This window comes from Oreochromis aureus, linkage group 18, assembly GCF_013358895.1.
Source record: "Oreochromis aureus strain Israel breed Guangdong linkage group 18, ZZ_aureus, whole genome shotgun sequence".
Taxonomy (NCBI): Eukaryota; Metazoa; Chordata; class Actinopteri; order Cichliformes; family Cichlidae; genus Oreochromis; species Oreochromis aureus.
Genome location: NC_052959.1, coordinates 4666101 through 4686616, shown reverse-complemented (window position 1 = coordinate 4686616; position 20516 = coordinate 4666101). Strand labels below are relative to the sequence as shown.

The following is a 20516-nucleotide window of genomic DNA, read 5'->3' as shown; positions in this document are numbered from 1 at the left end:
CTTTAAATGTGAGACTTCTTCTTGCACTAATAATCAGAGTGATGCAGTGGCAGAGACTGTCTAAGAAAGCAAAAATCACACTGTTCTGTCTGCATTCTGCCTCGAGCCATTACAGATATAAGCATGTTTGAAAAAGTTTTTCTACATATGACAGGATGCATTTAATTGATTGTTGTAGATCTGAAAGCTGACACAGTTTTCACAAAGAAATTTAGTTGTTTCTTGGAAGCTTTTTATGCATTGTAAAGCTTTATCTTGAAACTTGAAGCCAGGGCTATTTCTATATGTGGGAAATTGCCCAGGGAAAAATTTACTGTCAACACCTCCATTGAAACAGGGACCACTTTATATTTAGCACTTTGATTTTAAAATACTCCCTGACAAAAAGGTTAGAACAGAAATTGAAGAAGTCATTTATAATAGGTAGTGATCTGATTGATACTCTTTGAATACAAAGACGTACAGGCATCTTTTTAAACACTAACATAGAAAAGAGAAATTAAACACACCATAGTGTCTCCTATTAATAACATATGCTTGCAAGTATTGAGCAAATTTGAGGAATGAGATATAACTACATACACAAAGATCAAATGCTTCTAATTTATCAGAATGTACTGTATAAATCTGTTTAACACACTACATTTAGTCCCATATTGTAAGATCAAAATATATACAGGCAGTGAGACTGATAAAGATCTCACTAAACAGCAAAATGTTTTGCTATTATTTTTTATCAGCAAAATATTTGAATTCATAGTGTTGTATGTGGTTTAAATACAAGAAGTAGTCTTGAATGATCAGGCTCGGTCACGTCTTAGACCCCATACTATCCCAACTGAAGCCTTCTCCCTCAGACTGCAGGCTTACTTGTACTTCCTAAAGTTTCCAAAAGCAGAAACGGAGGCAGAGCTTTCAGCTATCAGGCTCCACTACTGTGTAGCCAGCTCTCACTTTGAGTTCATGAAACAGACACCATCTCTCCTTTTAAGATCAGGTTTAAAAGTTTCCTTTCAGATTAAGATTGTAGTTAGGGCTCCTTCAGGTGACCCTGAACCAAGCCTTAGTTATGCTGCTACAACCTCAGGCTATTGGGGAACCTCCCATGAAGCACTTTTTCCTCATGCATCTATACGCCACTATTCCATCACATTAACTTGTGTCCACTTTCTCCTGTAGCTGTTTGTTATATCTCTATGCTCTTATCCCGTTAAGCCCAAAACCGTGAGATGACTGCTGTTGTGAACTGGGACTAAGTAATTTGTATGGAGGGAGGAAATGTTTGAAATCAGTCAGCTTAGTATGAATTAAACAGGATGTTTATTTTTAGTTTTCTAATAAGGTCATATTTGTATTCATATTTCAATTCAATTCAATTTTATTTATACAGCGCCAAATCACAACAACAGTCGCCTCAAGGTGCTTTATATTGTAAGACAGACCGTACAATAATACACACACAGAAAAACCCAGCAATCATATGACCCCCTATGAGCAAGCACTTTGGTGACTGTGGGAAGGAAAAACTCCCTTTTAACAGGAAGAAACCTCCGGCAGAACCAGGCTCAGGGAGGGGCGGGGCCATCTGCCACAACCCGTTGGGGTGAGAAACACATATTTCAGAAACACATTTAAGATTTCACAGTGAGCTCACTTATTTAGCCAAAAGCTAAAAAAAAAACAAAAAAAAAACAGTCCACTATTCTGTTTGCATTGTTTAATTTTTGAGTTTTGTGTGTTTTATGATGTTGTTTCAAGAAAACAATCAGGTTCACTTTTATCACACTGCACTGTACATTGCACTGTTCGCGGCGGCACCGAGAGCTCAGCAACTTGGGTAGACACATGCAAGCAGACAAAACAGGAGCAAATCAAGATCTTCACCAATTTTCTAAAAGAAGTAGAATGAAAAAAACAAAACAAAACACTGCAGATGAAGGATAAAAACCAAAAAACCAAAAATCCAAATCAGACTACATCAGAAGTATTTCCAGGGGGCACTATGACGGAGAAGGACAGAGCACGCTTGTTAATAGCATTAGAACTGTGACTCATGATGTTGCTAAAGTTGGCTATTTATTAGTAGTGTTACGTTTTTTCTTTGTTTAACAACAACTTTCTGAGTCATAAACTGGTAATAAAAAGAATGACCCCGCCATGTCCATTACATCATTTTTGTGTCATCAGGATGTGTTTTTCTTTTTTTAAATACTGTTTATGTGTTGTCAAAATAGTGAAGCTGTTTCATATAATAAGGTTAGTGTTAAACAAGGTTGTTATTATTAGTATTTTTTTTAAATTAGCTTTAGTTTATTTGAAGTAGACGTACAGATCATGAACACTAACTCCTTACACAGTGTACACAGAGGATTTATTAGCCTTCCCCTCAGCAATAATCATTAGCACTTTGTGCAAGAAGAGAAATTTAAGAAATACATTAGATGTGGGCTATTTATCCATTTTAGATTAAAGAAGTAAATAGGATTATTTATTATATGTGACTTAAAATGATTAAAATGAACAACAATGGGCGACTAATGAACAAGGTCTGGATATAAATGTGAATTTAGATGGTAACCACCTAAAACCTTTCTCTGTTGATGGCAGGTATGGTGAGGTTGGCATTAGCTAAGACTGTAAGTGAAAGTTACAGAAGAGACATTTTCCTTTCTCTGTTTCTGGAGGCTCATTTTTTCTTGTTTTGCTGTAAAACATGCTTTTAGTTGTGAAATTAAAAAAAAATTATGGCTGGTTACAAATCTCACTCTCTTCAGACGGAACACCAAATATACCAGATGACTAATGGATACAGCTACGACAAGCATTCACATTGTGGCAAATTATTCCGTAACTTCTGCTAAGTCAGACTTCAAAAGCCTCCAGTAAACCAGTGCATTTCAAATACAGTTTTTTTCTTACAAAAAAGCCTAAATTTACTATAACTCACAGAAAAAAAAAGAAAAAAAAAGACTAGACCTAAATGAAAATAACTGAAACAAAATGTTGTGCTTACAAAACTCAGTGAATTTAAACAGAAAATACCCTTAATTAACCCGATTATCAACCTGTCACAAAATGTTGTTGTAGGCATATTCTGAAAAAAAAAACAAACAAACATGAAAACTAATTTAAAAATAAAAATGAATCAAACTATAGTTTGTTGTTTTTTACAATGTAATTGTAAAATACAAATACATGTATATCATTTCAACCTTCTAATTAATCTGAAAGCTTTTATAGTAAAGCCTGCCATATCTCAAGAGCAGCAGCATTTTATGTAATGTCGTAATTATAACTGGACTTCACCCGTTCAATGGAAGTCATGAAGAGAGCTGATCAATAAGTTCACTATTAACTGCTAGTTAATATTTCCACTCAAAGCTGTGAGAAGAGCTGGTAGTTCTGGCCTCGGCTCACCTGTCTCGGGGTCACACTGATGCTCGCAGGGATCCAGGAGGCGTCGTCCACACAGCTCATTGACCCAGGGCCCGCTGGCATTCTGCTGATAGTACAACAAGATCTGGGCTGGGTTGAGCCAGTCTGAAGCATCCAACTGGCTCCCCTGGAGCAAAATGAACCTTGACCCTGGGTAGGACAGAGGAAATGGAAAACATGGAAGAGAAGGGAACAGGAAAGAAACGTGAAATGGATATGATGGTTGAAGAGAAGGAAAAAGGTGATTGAATGGTAACGAAAAGATGGCAGGAATGGAGACGGGAGGAGGGTGAAAAAGCAGGAATGAAAAACAGAACAGGACACTTAAAAAAGCCTGACTTTGAACAAAATCTTCAAAGCAAATTATCATATTTATTATATTTTTTACCACTTGTTTCTTTATATTTTCTATCATTTCTAAAACCATTTAACAACAACAACAAAAAAGACAAGGTCACAGCACATATTGGACCTTACAAGTAAAATATCTTCAACTAAATATAATGACAGCAAGCACCACATTTTAGTGAGGCAGTTTCTATGAGAGAAAAACAAATTAGGAAACCTTCAAAATGAATGTCTTTTGAAAAGAAAATGTGATTAAAAAATACCAGATTTAAAATGTGTGGATCTGGAAAAAACATAAAAACTTTATACGACATTACTTGTTAATTTTAGTGTGATTAAAGTATAAGAGCCATAGTGCAAACATGAAAGCTGCAAAATTGAAAAGCAAAACTTGTAAACACTCCGAAAGATTTAAACAGAGGAAGATCTATAATCATACAAATAACAGTTTGTATGATCCTAACATGTGTTAGGCATGATCAGCTGAATTTCCAAATGTACCTTGATTAGGTTGATGGTCCTGGCTGATTGAACTACATAACTATAACTGGGTGGGTAGCCACCTTGCAAAACATTTCATTCTTGCTGTTTGTGTTGTTTATTCTACCAAATTCTATTATTACTGTGGAGAAAATAGAAGCAGTGAGGGCAGAACTGGCATCTTGACCATAACAATACACTCTGAAATGTTTACTTGTAAGAAAGATCTTTGCCTACTTCAAAGCGCATAAAGGTGACTGTTGTTGTGATTTAGTGCCATAAAAAATTAATAGTTATTCATAACTATATATTTGCTTACAAACTGTATAAGGTAAATGCTGATACAATACAGCATTTACAGTGGATTATATTATGTCAGTGAATGCCAAATTGAAACAAAAAAGTCTATATTTTCTCCCAGAAAATTGTTTTTTGAACCAAGGTCTCAGGCTTATTGTAAAACGATTGTTATATCTGTCAAATTCATAACATTTAACATAATTATGCGCTATGCATCTCATCTCTTTTACTAACATTGTTCATTTTTTGGCCCTTCTTTTATTTTAACAAAGTATGGCTGTCTGTGAAACAAATGTTCCCCGACCCTGAAAAGTCCGCAGTGCTCCTCTTTCTTGTGAGTCTTATTAGTGGTTGTTATGACACAAACAAAGCATCAGCTCAACGCTTTCTTGGTGATAATAAATGTATAATAATGATTATTGGCACCACTATGGGCCGACACATAATTCTGAAAAGGTTAAAGATGAGAGTACAGCTGTAAATGAGCTACAACGCCGCAGCGTTGTTTGTTTTCTATGTAAATTTCAAAGTTTGTGCATCTGATCAGTGGAGGTAAAACTGTTGAGCACTGGGCTAACATTCTGTTGCCATAATGCAGGATAATGAGGCGAGGACTGCCTGTGTTACTGCTGCTGTTTAATTTCAAACCTTTCTACTTATGCTTTAATTACCTCGTGGTTGAAAGCTGCAGCACACAACTTTCCTCTTAAAAGGTATAATCAATTAGTTCCATTGAATACACTTAAAGACTGAGGTCTCCAGGGGTTTACAGCTCAAATGCTGTAAACTAAAGGGAGCTCGTATGCAAAATGTTTTCTACTGAGTTTGTGACTGCCTGGGAAAACAAAAGCACTCTTCCATGTTCCAGGACACCTGACAGAGGAGGTGTCTCTAGAACACTTGGTACTGAGAGTTATCCGCTGTGTGATCTCCGTAAATTAGCAACAACGCTCACTGACCAAAGCACTGTCCATTTGCAAACACGGGATGAGCTGGGCATTTGCTAACCCAAGCATATTTAATGACTTGTTGGCAGGCTCTGTGTGCCCTAGTTAGTGCCGTCCTCTTTGATGATTCCCTTAGAACTAGAGCGCACACTGCAAATGGCTGGACTCATCCTGTTAGCTTAATTGTGGAGAGTCATAAAACTGCCTGGAAAAACTTTGAAGACACCAGCAGTGTTTCTGTTTTTATGACACTTTTTATGTTCTATTTGAGTTTTCTGGCAACTATGTATGCACTTTTTAAGATGAAATGGATTTCTGTGTAAAACATAAATGCTTTATATATGGTCTAATATACAATGAAGAATTCATTTATCAAAATAAGAAACTGTAGCCATCTTTATTGAGACATTCATCACATTGTGAAGTTTGACTCTCACGGGAAGCCACGTAGGCCTGAACGGACTCCGAGACCAGAATTATTAACCCGAGCACCAGACTTAAGAGCAGAATTAATCGTCTGTGTGCAGCTCTTTGGTCAGGTTTTAAATAGAGCAGTTATGTTGCGTTACTTTGTGCAAGTACATCACAAGTACAACAACACCCCCCAAAAGAAACATAGTGCTGGATTGCCATCCTCCAAAACCTTGGAATTTCTATATAAAAAAAATATTATAGAAACCGGAGCTCTTAAATACCAGGCGCGTTAGCTCTGGTGCACTATGGTAGCATGTTTAAAGGCTAGCACACTTAACATCACATTAAAATTTAACTCATTTGTGCACTTTCATTGCTAGAATGGCAATAGACTCTGGCTTTTTTTTGGTATATTGCGCTTAACTTTTTGGATGCTTGCCTTCAAGCCTTTCCCGAGGTTGACTCAAACGCCCAGGTTCTGACAGATAAACATCTATAATGGCAGCATAATGGCAGCAGAGGCATGACCGGTAACATGAATCCCCAGCCACTACTCGGATGAGACTCTAGGCCACAGCATCACTCCTTGAGATAGCTTCAGATGTAATTGGGAAACCTCTCACAGGAGGCACAGATGGTAAAAGTAAATCTATTTCCAGCAAATACAATCTGAGATGATAAACGTCAGCCACCTTTCTATTCCCGACTCTCCAAGTTAGTGATAGGAAAAAAAAAGTTGGCCCTGTTCTTTGTTATGTATCTTGAAAAGCAGTAGATATTGTTATCCCGCGTAACCACACAAACATCTTCAGATGATTACTTTCCCCGACGCGAAAGGCAAGGAGAAAGGTGTGACGCTATATTTTGGTACTTTTCTTTCAGTATTTGAAGTCAGACACATGCGCAGCTGTTGGCATTAATAGCTTCTTTCCCCAGTGGTAGAATCCAGATTTTCATCTGATTCACCGTGACATCAAATCAAGTCTGATGAGACTGTGGAGACATTTATGGAAACATTCTAAATCGATCCCAGTTTTGTAATTCAACAGACGAATTCGCCATCTTTCATCTCTCCTTTCAAAGTTCCCTCCCTCGATGCCTCCCTGGAATTTTAATATCGCTGGCAGGCCAGCGTGTACCACCGGAAAGCAGCAGCGTTCCGAATCAAATCAGACCTCTAGATGATAGATGAGCAAGCCTAGTCACAGTCTATAATATATCTGGACTGCCAGCTCACTTCAGTGACAGCTGAAAAATGCCAATGAGCCAGCAGGAGCCAACACTTGGCTCCCGTGGTGCTATTTTTTTTTCTGCAGGTACTACATTGAAATTCATTAGCGAGGTGGTTCAACATATCAGAAAGTAGCAGGGGAAGCGTGATGGAGGTTTGGCTGTGGGTGGTCATTGCGACCTAGCAACGATGTGCTCCGATGCTTTGAGGGCACATCTGTTGTGTGCTGCGACATGGGAAACCCAGGCAGAGGGTGGTCGACCTGGCATTTACCTTTGTCTTCGAGAGAGCAAAGCAAATCAGCAGCTCGACCACAAAGCACAGGCACTCGGTTAGCGAGATATAGTGGGCCGAACTCCCCGGAGAGTGACGAGGAACTGCAAGCTCAGCCCTCCCTGGGGATGTGTTTGGGAATTCTGTGGCTGGTGTAAGGCCTTACCATCAGCAATGAGGTGCTCCGGAACATGTAAGATTACCCGGACTGAGAGGCTGCAGGAGAGGTGAGAGGAGTAAACCAGGCCAATCACGCAGCTGATGACACTGATCAGAGTCAGGGTGGTCTTATTGATGGGGCTCCGTGGGGAACCTGCTGCTAGAAAGAAATGAGGGTGGGGGGGGGGAGAAAAAAAGAAAGAGTAGAGAACTGTGAAGCAGTGACCACACTTTTCCCCAAGAACCCCTCCATCAATACATGCACACTATCACACAAACATGTACACACAGTGCCTACACAGACACTCATTTTACAGTTATTTTACAAACAAGCAAAAAAAAGACAAAAACCCCCAACAACATGGGTCTAAACCCATAAAAAGGACCTTTTTATGGGATCAAAACCCTCAAGCCTCTGGGAAGTTTACACTAGGCACGGCTCAGTGGCACAGAAATACAGTTTACCTTTGAAGGGTTTTAACATCCATGCTGGAATGTGTGGAGGGAAAAAAGAGAGAGGTTGTTCTTCAAACCTTCCCTCTTTCCTCACTTTCCTTTGCCCCCCCCCGAAAGTGAGAACTCTCCCTTTATCTCTTTTGCTCCGGAGTGCAACGCAGAAAGTGTCAAAACTGACCCCACACCCACGCATACATGCACATACACACAGAAAAATATCACAGTGACCTTGAATGTAGTCACACAGGCTTTGTTTAAAGTGCCTATTTTTTCACTAGCTGAATAACTCTAGATCCCATTGTCACTTTTAAATTACTCTGGCAGAACTTTTTCATTCAAAAAATGCCCAAGGCAATCCTTTAAACAAAAGCCAAAGTAGAAAGCTGACCTATCACAAAATGTTTAAAGCTAGTTTATTTAATCAAGTAACTTACCCAGAACCTGGATGCAGGGCAGAATTTCACCCCTTTGACTTCCTTTTCAAAGTTATTTTTTAGATTTTACAAAACCTCTCTTCAGCGCACATTTCTGCCTTCTATATAAAAGAGTAGAATGTCTCATTCTTCACATCCTTCTCTCAAAATTTTCTATACATGAAAAAACAACTTTTGTCATGCCACATGAATCATCCTCTCCTCTGCATCTAAACAACATAGTTAGTTCTATTCTTAAAGCTCAGTCTAATTAAAGGTGTTGGCTACACTTCTGGAGGCTTTGCTGTGTTTGTGACACCTGTGCACATGACGGGGGAATAATTGGCTTGGAGGCATCGTAACAGCTTGTAACGCCTTCCGACAGCAGCTATTATTTTGAGGCCAGTGTCACATTTTTTTACTTGAAAAAAAAAATCTTCTCTGTCTCTTTTCCACACCCCATTACTGTACATCAAAGTTGCAAGGACATGGCATGCTGACATATAAAGCATGCTGCACCACTTCACTATGACAGCATTTGCAGAGGATCCTGCTTAGAAATAATATTTGTGTGGAATATTATTTCAAAATAAGATGTTCTTTGGCTTGTAGATGCAACTAATGGCAAAATATTCTGCACTGAGGACCTCTGATCTCATCATCTTGTTTGAGTTCCGTCAACAAGATCATATTCGGATGCACTGAGATCAGTTTCACATGCTCACAACCACTCTACACACACCTATGTATATACACAGCATGTGCTTCCCTTGGGAGTCAAAATGATGAGCACATACAACACCAGAATCATCCGCTATATGCACTGTAAAGGTGACTTGTCATGCGTCGTGGCGATGGTAATACCATCAGACGGCAAGATTAACTGTCTGTAGGTGTATGAGTCCTCCTTACCCCCTGAGCCCCACGCGCTGTTGGCATTACCGTTTCTCATACCTCGACTCCGGCGGCGACTGCGGTTTGGGTCGGTGTAAAAGGCCAGCTGAGGCTCGCTGTCTGCCTCCGTCCCAGAGTCCCCGTCTGGGTTCAAGAATGTTGAACCCGCTGTTGGATTCACACAAAAAATACAAAAGAGTTCTGGACCAGTGGTGGGGAATTTGTCCTCAAGTTAGCTTCACAGAGATGGCAGGAAAAGGGCAGCCAAAACTCAGGATCAACCCACTGCTGGACTTAGTGTAAAAAAAGAAAAATCTTCTTCTATCATCTACTGATGTGTAGGCTCATTTGTAATCAAAATCAAGCTGCAACTTTGAGCATTGTGTTTTCCAGTTTTTCTTTAATATACTGTGTTTAGTTTTTATTTTTTTTCCCCCCAACTGACACATTTTGAATTAGCCACATCCATGAAACAGCACATCAAAAAGAGTGCATGCTGGCTTAACTGGACTCGATCTGACTAAAATACTGATGTCACCTGTGTTAAACAATCAAAAGTGCATGTTTGAGCCAGAGTTTGAGACTACTGACTATTGTTTTCAATTTTAGTTTAGCCTCTACTTTCATTTTTACTGTTATGCAGTTTCGGTGGTGCTTGTCAGATATTAAGATTTAAAAAGTACACACACGTATCAGGTGGGTTTCTAAAATTTCTAAAATCAGGTAAATCTAACTTCATATGAACAACAACACATGACATATCAGACCACATCACTATTTATTTAACACGAATTATCCAAAATGTAGAAGCAGCACATGTGCAAATTTAAGGGTAACTAGCAGCCAAGCGCTGCAAATCAAATGAACTAGATTAACTGATCAGTGAGCATGAGCATCTCCATAAATGCAACATGAAAGTTTTGCAGGTATCTTAGAGAAGCAATTGTTAATGGCCATAAATCTGGAAAATCTGGCTGTGAAGCCATTTTTAAACAATTTGAAGTCATTCTACTGTGGAATTTGGTCACCTTGTCGGTGTATCCGTGATACACAAGGCTGGTTGTGTTCATGGTTTTTCCAAGGAAACATGAGGAATACATAAAAACATTGTGCAAAACTTCAGCACTTTACTTTTTTGTGTGATTCTAAGATAGCACTTCACTACAATTAAGACCCTTGGAGATGTTTTAGAGAGAACTATATGAGGAGGAACCAGTCACTTGGAAGTTATAACAGCTAACTAAAATGCTTTTAGTAGAAATCACTGAATCTGCATCACACTTATATAACGCTAAACTTTGGTTAGCTTGACAAGATCAAATTAAGACCACTGATCAACTAGAAGCAAAAAAAATCTTTCTGCTGTTTTTTGCTAAGGACTGCTATTTAGTGGGTACTCCTAAGCACTACTGTCCATGGATTTTATGGGTGTGTATTTAGTATAATGTAAAATGCCACCTGTTTCAAGGACCGCTCTGCATCAAAAGAGAAAAAAACTGGATGCACAATCTTATGATTTTCTTTTTCTGCCTTTGACTTTACAAAAACACAAAGCACATTTCCTTACACCATCAGATATAAAGATGTACTACAAACCATTTACAGCACCCTGTATTACTGTCATTATACACTCAATATATACTCATTTAATAAAAGTGAACATGGCAACAAATGTCCACTTGTAAATATCTAAAGGTGAGCTATTGTGCTCACTTCTAGCATCGTGATTTTACTCTTGTATTTTATCCTGGTACTTTGGTTGGTCGTTGTCTGAAACAAGCTGTTTTAGTTCTTCTCCCTGTATGGGCAAAATTGCTTCAGGCTAACTTTATACTCACTGTCTGTTCCTGGTAAAGAAATGATTTACCAGTAAATTAGAGGGTCTCCAGTGCTTACAACGTGAGCTGTGTGACTTCACCATATGAAGGGTATCACATTTATAAAATCATACACAGCCAAAAGAAGGAGAAAATGTGTGAAACGCGCTTTCACAAACATCTCACTTAAAGCAGGATGTGAAAATAAATGTGTCTAAAGATAATGTAAAAAAGCCACGTAAATAAGATATTATGTGTTGACTCAAGGCTCAAAGTCTGAGGGCTGAACTGTGTGACACTGTTTCCAAGTTCATTAATTTCAAAGTACACATGAGGCAACAATGAGGCAGCAAGTAATATGAAAAACATAAACACTAAATAAATACATGAAAACACACAACATATACTTTAGCTAGACAATCCCAACATGACTCCTGTTTTTCTGTGCTACATATTTTTCCTACACTGGAAGGAAAAAAAACACAATCCATAAGACTTTCTCTCTACAAAGAAGAAGAGTGCAAAATAAATGTTAAATAAAAAGAAGAATGTTCAGCTTTATCTGGGAGGATGATCCTTCTCATAACATCCAGTCATTAAAAAAATTAGCCAGATTAGACTGTTATTTAAAGCTAATGCTCTTTAGTATGAGGGTTGATTATACAGTAGGTGCAACACTTTAAAATAAACAAACTCTTCTCACACCACAATATACCCACAGTGCATTTCAGCTGAGTGTGTTTTAGCTGAGGCATTAGCTATATTTAGGGGGCATGTATTGAAGCTTGTCTTACAAGTGTTAGCGGATTGCGAATCAAAAAGTGAGGGGGAAAATCCATCAAAGCAGCCAAGATTTGCTGCCTCAGCGGGACATGTGAGAATCGAAATAAAATTCATGCTAACGTTGCTCTGTGACAAGAGCTTTAAAAATCCCCAACCAAGAGGCGGTGTTTGATTAAACTGGAGACGATCCCTCAGAAACAATGGGGCAATGAAAACACAGTTGGCAGCAATGTCAATGTGGCAAACGCAGAAGGACTTTTTTATGACAGCGGCTTCATCAGCTTTTCATATTGTTGGGTTTTTTTGAACAATGCGCGCAAGATATGAATGTACGGCGTAAATATTATTGGCAGCCATGACTATCTGACAGCACAGATGTTGGCGTTTCTTTACTTCACAAGAAGCGAGCCTTTTTAGATGACACCATTGTTTCTGCAGTGTTTTCCACGACTGATTTAATAATGAGGAATATTCACTGCACACTTTCCCCCCAGATATGTCTGCTGGCTGGAAACAGAGTCCTCTGGAACAGGATTCAGTGTGCGCAACTAAAACTCTGTGAAGACAAATTAAATCTCTATGCCCTAAAGTAGGAAGAAGGAGGTGGAAAAAAAACATCAAGAACACAGGCATGCTTGAATTACAAGTTTCACCAAAAAATATTAATAAAACATTAATAAAATTGAAATAAAATTGTTATTTTAAATTTCAATCTACTGTGTTTTTATCATGTATGTTTTTTTGGTTGCAACATCCTGCCAGAGTCTTAGCAACAATGTTTGCACTACAGCTGGGGGATAAATTTAACTACATAACAAGAATCCACCATAATTCATATTAAGGGCATCACTGCTGCTTTATTCATGTGGATATGTACATGCACTGATTATAATGAATTATCTTATAGGCTGCTGCAAAGTTGATGAATGCCTCAACAAAGATGGAACACATCAGAGCTTCAGCACTGTTACCATACTTTACAGACTTTAACTGTTACTGGCCAGTTTGAGCAGCATATTTTTAGATGTAAGAGCAAATTTACACTTAATATTAAAGACAACACAAAGGAAGTTGAAGACTTGAGGAAATGTATGTGCTTAAGCCAAAGCCAAATAGAGGCCTTTTGCTGAGCACTGATATAATCGTGATTGGATGAGAATCAACGTGGAGATTGACAGCAGCAAAAATTAAACAAAGAAGATCACTTTACTGTTACAGCAGAACAAAGGCTAATCATATTTGACAGTAGTGATTGCTATCTATAGTTCAATATTGAACCATTAAATTATATATCCAGCAGAATACCAGTCACCTGACTTTGCAGTGCATATGGGAAACTTTACATTGCTGAGAAGAAAAACAAGCTTGCCTACACAATTCCTAGTGTCTCAAATAAAATAAAAATGTAGTAGCACTTGGGTTTTCTTAATTCTCAGTTTGGTTCCTGTTCATAGTTTGCTGTTCTCTTCTCCCTGTCTCTAGTGTTTCCCTTTCATGTTTCCCTCCATATCTTTGCTCTTTCCATATTTTTGTCTCTTTTTGGTACTAGTTTTTGTCTTTTCTCACCTTTATTACCGTCTGCACTGCCTTAATTGTATTCACCTGCTGATGTTACCTTGCTCTATTATGTGTGTATTTCTTTCTTTGTGCTCTTTATCCCATGTGTCATTTTGTTGTGCCATGGGTAGGGTAATCCCTCATTTGTTTTTACCTTCTGCTGTGCTTTGCTTTGTTTAGTTTGTGTGTGTGTGTGTGTGTGTGTGTGTGTGTGTGTGTGTGTGTGTGTGTGTGTGTGTGTGTGTGTGTACATGTATTTTTTTTCTATTTGTGTGTTGACTTTTGATTTGGTGAAATCATATTGTTCAGTAAAGCTTGCTCTTAGTTTTGCATAACTGTCTTGACAGTAAATAATAGCAGCGACTGCAGTACAGTAGCGTTTTGACATGTAGTAGTAGACAGTAGTGCCATAGTGTAGTGGTTAACACATTTGCCTAGAATACAAAAAACCAAAGCAAAGACCAGGAGGAAATACAACTCTGTGGAAAGGTTCAACCCAGTATCACAGCAAAGTGTGTAATAGTGTGTCTGTAATAGACATAGACACGCATGCTTAAGTAAGTAGTGCAGTAAGCTACAGCACCAGCAGAGGGAGATATTTTATTTCAAGCCAACACACAAATAGTCATAGGAAATAACACATTTACATGAAACTACATATCAGCCACCTAGCTTTATTGTGGCATAGACGGAGCCTGGATTGTACTTCATACCTTCCTTGGTCACTAGCGACTTGTTGGCTTTTAATTTCTTCACTCCTCCTGCTGGTATTGCAGATCTATATGCTGTGGCAATGAAAGAAAGACACTTTGCAACCAGTTACAGTTGCCAGTTGCCTTATGTTCTTTTGTTTTGTTGCTCCCGGTACAGTACTGAGAAAAAGTGTTTGAGAAGAAGCCATTTCTTTATATTTCGCTAGAAAAATGGTAAATAAGCAGAATGAGTGACTGAGTACGGTTGTACAACTCTAACAAGCTTGACTATAAAATAAGAATATATCATTAATCCATGACTGATAGTGTTCCATTGTGTGGCTTTCTATCCAGGTATGCTTTATCCTTAGACTCCAGCTTCAGTGTGTTTGGCATCTGATCTGATCAGATCAAAGGAGGAGGATCACTGTCATCCTGAAAAATGAAACCATTGCCACAGACTTTCCAGACGGTATTTCATGATGGATAAATTTTCTGTTTTCATAATTCCATCAATTTGGACAGAATACCCAACAGCACGGGCTAAAATGCATGACAGCACCTCCACTGTATCTTACAGATTGCTATTGATACTCACGGTTGTAAATCTGTATTGACCTGCTCCGTACACGTTGATGACTTGAACCACAAATTTGGATTTATCACTCAATAAGACCCACAGACACTGATTTTCAGTGTGTAATTTGATGTTCCCTAGACTTTTTTCAGTCGCTTAAGAATGGCTTCTTGACAGCCATTGGGACCACTTCTGAAGAAGCTTCAGTGGCTTGTAGATGGGTCAACTGAAGGGCCAGATACATCTCTCAGGTCCTGTGTCAGGTCTTTGCTGTATTTTCAGATACTGGTCATCTGCTGCATATTGTTTTTAGGCCTGGCACCTCTTTTTCTGTCTAATTGTCCAGTTTCCTAATTTTGTTGGTGGAAAAAAATACTATTTTCTTCCCGTCAAACTATGTTATCTTCGGAATTTTTCAAGATTCAGCTTAGGGAAATGGGAAAACATCATTTGTTTTTGTGACACGCCACTAGCAACAAAGACACAATTTAAAATTGGTTCTGTGCTGAATTGTCTGTTATGCATAGACACAAGTGGTTTATCCCTTGAGTTAGGTGCCTTTTTAATGCCTGAATGATTCATGGATGCACTTTGTTGCAAAGACTAAAGTTAGTCTGAAAATGGAATTGAAATGATCAATAGCAAATATACAATGAAGCCTAGGCAAACATGAGAAGCAGTAAAAAAAAAGAGTTGGTCCCGCATCCCAGACTGTGGGGTAATGAGGGTCACAATGACCAGATGTGTATTTCAAATTCTGTCAAAAAGTAGCTACAGCGCCTTGCCACATTTTAAGTCTTTATGGGAGTCTGAATATCTAAAGTTAGGAAATGTGACTTTAATTTGGGAGAGGTGTAAATTATGGTCGAAGTCAGACAACAGTCTAATATAAAGGGATTAACTGAGGTGAAGAACAGTGAGGCAAAAATGTCAGGAAAACCATAACGGATCCTTAAAATCAGCAAGTATTGAGGAATTGTCACATCCAGGCAGAATCAATGACAGAAACTCAGAAAGATAATTTAGAAAAATGGAACAGTTTGATAGAATAGACTTTAATCCCCGAAGGCATTAAGAAATAAATGTATGTAGGTTTTTTGGGGTTTTTTTGCTGTTTCTGGGTTACAGTGATTGTGTCGATTATTGCTGTTTGTAGAATGTTCCATATTCTTTCAGTACAATTTTAGTGAGTTTATGTAATTTATTAATTAATTGATTAACTGGATAATTCAATTAAGGAAATATTAAAATATAAAGAGGGAAAAAAAAGTGTCCCAAACTGCTTTGGAAACATTTTATGACAATCAAAGAATTCATTCGTAGACACTGCTAAATAGCCTACAGTGTCAAGACTCCCAAAACACTTACTGTCTACATATGTAAACACTAGCACTAGCTAGGTATAATTTTCAGCCCATTCAATTTAGTTTTCACAGGTCAGGGAACAGCTTCTAACTGGGCACACACAACAGATTTATAAGGTTTTTATAAAGTGAGCAAACTCCCATCACATCAACCTTACTAGACCATAATTTACAGTATTACAGAAAGATTTGAATTTTCAGGTTTACAAAAACTACAAATGGAGCCTTTGAGTTACTCTCTGAACACCTGAATAGTGCACAGCTGTCAAGGACTGCTTCAGGTTTCAGAGAGAAAAGAACATAAAAGAAGTGCTGGCTAGAATGTAATAGTTCTACACTAGGGATAACTTAAAGTAGTTCAAAGTGCAACAGCATGTCTCTCTGTGAAGACGATCTAAGGCAGTTAGGAGAAAATGTACCTTACAGCGTTTGCTAGGAGTTCATGCTGACTGACCAATGGCATAGAGCTAGAATTTGCTAAAAGAAAAGGATCGGAGGGTTGCAGGAAAACATGTGGCATAAAATCATGGCCCAATGAAACTTGCTGAATATAAAGAATGAGATTTCCATACTGGATTGGTTTGGACCCAGGTTATCAATGACAAGCACCCTTTTACCCTTTTGGTCAGCGGTCAACGGGGTGGAAAATGTGCAACTGTTGGCTGAAGACAATGAAAAAAAGGGGGAAAGGCGTGTTAGGAGGAAGCGAAAGAGACTGGGTGGACAAGATTAGAAGCACTAGAGGTGGATTCAAACCATACTACCGTGATATACATAGGAAGAGAAATTTAGTAGGTGTAATCTTAAAGGAACAGCATGTGAATAGTATTGTACAGGTGAAGAGCGTCAGACAGGATCACGAGTTTAAAGCTGGAAGTCGAAGGGATGATGTTGAGTGTTGTCTGTGCATGTGTCCCACAGTTTGGATGTCAGTTAGAAGAGAAAGACGAACCAACAATAAGTTGGATGAAGAGGTAGAGAGTGACATCACGGAGAGGAGAGCAGTGATTGGATCAGACTTCAGTGGACATGTAGCAGAAGGAAACAGAAGTCATAAGGAGGTCTTGGATAGAATAGAAGGACAGAATCTGAAAGAGACAGAAGACTGCAAGGTGGTGAAGCTTGCCTCCACCAGTGTGTGAATGTGAGAGTGAATGAATAGTGGAATTGTAAAGCGCTTTGGGTGCTTAGAAAAGCGCTATATAAATGCAATCCAATCCAATCCATGGTGTCAGGGGAGAATGTAGCTAAGCAACATCAGATGTCCAAGGTAGGAGCAAGGATTAAATGGTGGAAGCTGAATATGGAAGAATGTTACACAGAGTTCAGGGAGGAGTTGAGAAAGATCTTGGGTGGTAGGAAAGAGTTAGCGGATAACTGGGAAAGTACAGCTGAGAAGCTAAGGGAACTGCCCAGAGCCTGTTTGGTTCCTCTAGACAGAGGAAAGAGGACAAAGACAGATGTTGGTGGAACGAGGGAGTACAGGAAAGAATTCAAAGGAAGAGGTTAGCCAAAATCAAGTGGAAAAGTCAAGGAGATGAAGAAAGTAGACAGGTATACATCAAAGAGAGAGGTGGCAACGGTAAAGGAAAAGGCCCATAGTGAGTTGTATGTGAGGCTGGACACAAGAAAGGAGAAAAAGAACTTATATGAATCTGCCAGGAAAATAGACTGCGTTGGAAATAAGGTTAAAGTGGTTAAGGATAAAGATGGAAATATACTAACAAGTGAAGATAGTGCTTTTAGAAGACGGAAGGAGTACTTTGAGTAGCTAATGAATGTGGAAAATGAGACAGACGATGGATGGAGGAAAGTTAGTAAATCAGAATGTGCAGATTATTAGTAAGGTTGAAGTGAGGGCAGCTACATGACAACGATGGGGGAGTGGAAAGGCGACTTGTCATAATGACCTACCTCTTGAGATGTCTAAAAGAGTGGGCAGTGGATTTTTTTAACCAGATTGTTTAACCTAATAGTGAGAGGAGGCCTGAGGAACGGAGACGAAGTGTACTGATTTTCAAGAATAAAGGTGCTGTGCAGAGCTGTTTTGTAGTCTAGTCAAAGTCCGGTCTTTAATCCAGGATAGACTGACCTTAAACAGGCCATTCATGCTTGAAAACTGTCTAATGTGGCTGAAGTAAAACAATTTTGGAAAGAAGAGTGAGCAAAAATTCCTCTGCCATGATGTGAAAGACAGAACTTCTTGGAAAGAAGAATTGCTTGATTACAGTTCTTGGTGCACAGCAGTTCTTAGCTTTAGGGCACAAAAATGAAAAAAGGGGATAAATATTTTTTCACAGCACTTTACATTTGTTAAAAAGATGCCACTTAAAATGTAACGGTGTGACTCACAGAGAAGAAAAAAAGCAACTCCTGAAGAAGACTCATCCTTGCACAGCAGGCAACTTTATATCTTAAAACTGAGCTGAAGGTGTAGTGCTTAACACTGCTACAAACACAAGTTAGACTCCTTTAAATGTTCACTACAGGATGTTCACCCACAACCCAGCATGCACAGCAGAGACAAGTACCTCTTATAAACCAAAATTATATCCAGTGCTAGAATCAGGCAGCTGAGAGAATAATGGCACCACAATGACAATCTACCCTGACAGAGGAAGTGGACACAAACAAGCATATCCAGATGATAAGGATATCACTGCAACTGGAACAAGAGTGCTCATCTCAAGAATAGCTGCTATGAAAATAACTATTTGCAACAACAATACAACCTATTTTTTGAGTTCCCCATTACCAGTCCACATATAACATTTTTTCCTAAAAGCAGAAGCAAAATCATGATATTTGACCAAGATCTGCCCAAATGTAATATCCAAAGAATACTAGATCTTCCTTTCTGCTCTAGAAAACCTTTTTTTAATCACTTATAAAAAAAAATCCCTTAATATGGGCAATTATGGACATGTGTTTTTAGTTACATCAAACCACCCAAAAAAATATGACTCCAAATTAAAATGCCAAACCTTTCCAAAAGAAAAGCTAACAAAAAGCTAACTAAAAAGGTTTACAGCTCCCTACATAGATGACTTGTTATTATAAAAATCATATGACAAATTAAAAAAAATAAAATCCTAACTATGATGCAGTTTGGCAAACCACTGTTCAGTAGAATGACAACTATATAAGGAAAAAAAGGATGTTGCAGGAAGAGCAAATGCAGTGGATCCTATAATATATTAATAACAAGGGAGAAAAAAGTGATATTTGAAGGCATTGCAGTACCAAGGGACAGCTGCTAGCCTGTGGCTAACCCTCTGTACTTTTGTTATTGCCACAGTAACTTGGCAGGCAGTGTTAAAATAATAACAGGCAAACGCAAGCACGGACACACACACACACACACACACACACACACACACACACACACACACTTTGCACTTCCATCCGTACAATTAAAATTGCAAATTCTACATTCAATTAGCACTTACAAATTTACAGTGAAGTATAAATTGCATGTATTGAGAGTTTGCCTGTTATAACAAATAAACTGAATCTACAGAAATAGATTTATTTATTTATGCATTTATGTATTTTGTGTAGCAGATGTAATTTGGTATAGACTGTTCATGCTACCTCTGGTGGAACATTTGAGATTTTAAGACACTACTAAACATTTCAGCATCTAAAACAATCAAACCTAAACTCCGCAAAACCTTTATATGAGATCCTAGTCCCCAAAGAGCATAGACTAATGATTTAGCAGCTTCCTCTGCCCTTTTGTTGTAATTTAGTTGTGGTAATTTGAGAAGATTCTACAGCACAGTATGTGACAAGATACTACCAAAGCAGGGCCCTGTTTCAGAAAGCCGGTTTAGAAAACTCAGAGTTAAAAATGATACTCAGGGTTGAGTAACCCCGAACTGTCCAACTCGGAATATTCGGTTTCAGAAAGGCTGATAACAATTAGTTCAATCAACGCGGAGTTGCTTTAACCCCAAGTTAAGCACGCGCATAAAGCCCTGATTAGTGGAGGACAGATTAAGCGAGTCACCATGGAGACGGAGGGAAAGAAGGCGCGGCCAATGTATTTTACAGCGCTTGAGGCCGAAATTCTGATGGCAGCATATGCCGATAACATGCAAATTTTATGGAAAAAAAAGTAACACAGCCTCAGCTGCAAAAGAAAGGGAGCATGCATGGCAATACATAGCCGACAGAGTCAATGCGTGAGTGTTAATTTAAAAATTGATCTAGGGATTTCCACCCATTTAACACGTTATTTTATTATATTTAATTTTATTTTTTATTTTATACATTTTATTTTGTGATGTGATGTGAGCGCATGTGCAACCCAACAGGCCCCAAACGTTCCTGGCAGCAAGTAAAAATGAAATATAAAAATGTAGAGGAAGAGG

The 20516-nt window shown here is 38.5% G+C and overlaps 1 protein-coding gene across 6 annotated transcripts in view; it reads right to left on the bottom strand.

Annotated features, from left to right (window-relative positions):
• astn1 (astrotactin 1) overlaps window positions 1–20516 on the bottom strand; it is a 417314-nt gene that overhangs the window by 268274 nt on the left and 128524 nt on the right. For 2 of the 6 annotated variants that reach the window (XM_039602830.1, XM_039602831.1), the window contains exons 6-8: window positions 9369–9518; window positions 7595–7744; window positions 3418–3585 (exon numbers count right to left, since the gene is read on the bottom strand). In XM_039602830.1, coding sequence (XP_039458764.1) covers window positions 3418–3585; window positions 7595–7744; window positions 9369–9518 — 468 coding nt within the window. Of the gene's footprint in view, window positions 1–3417; window positions 3586–7594; window positions 7748–9368; window positions 9519–20516 lie in introns of all 6 variants that reach the window. The other 4 variants (XM_039602832.1, XM_031744823.2, XM_039602833.1 and 1 more) reach the window with 3 other exon arrangements.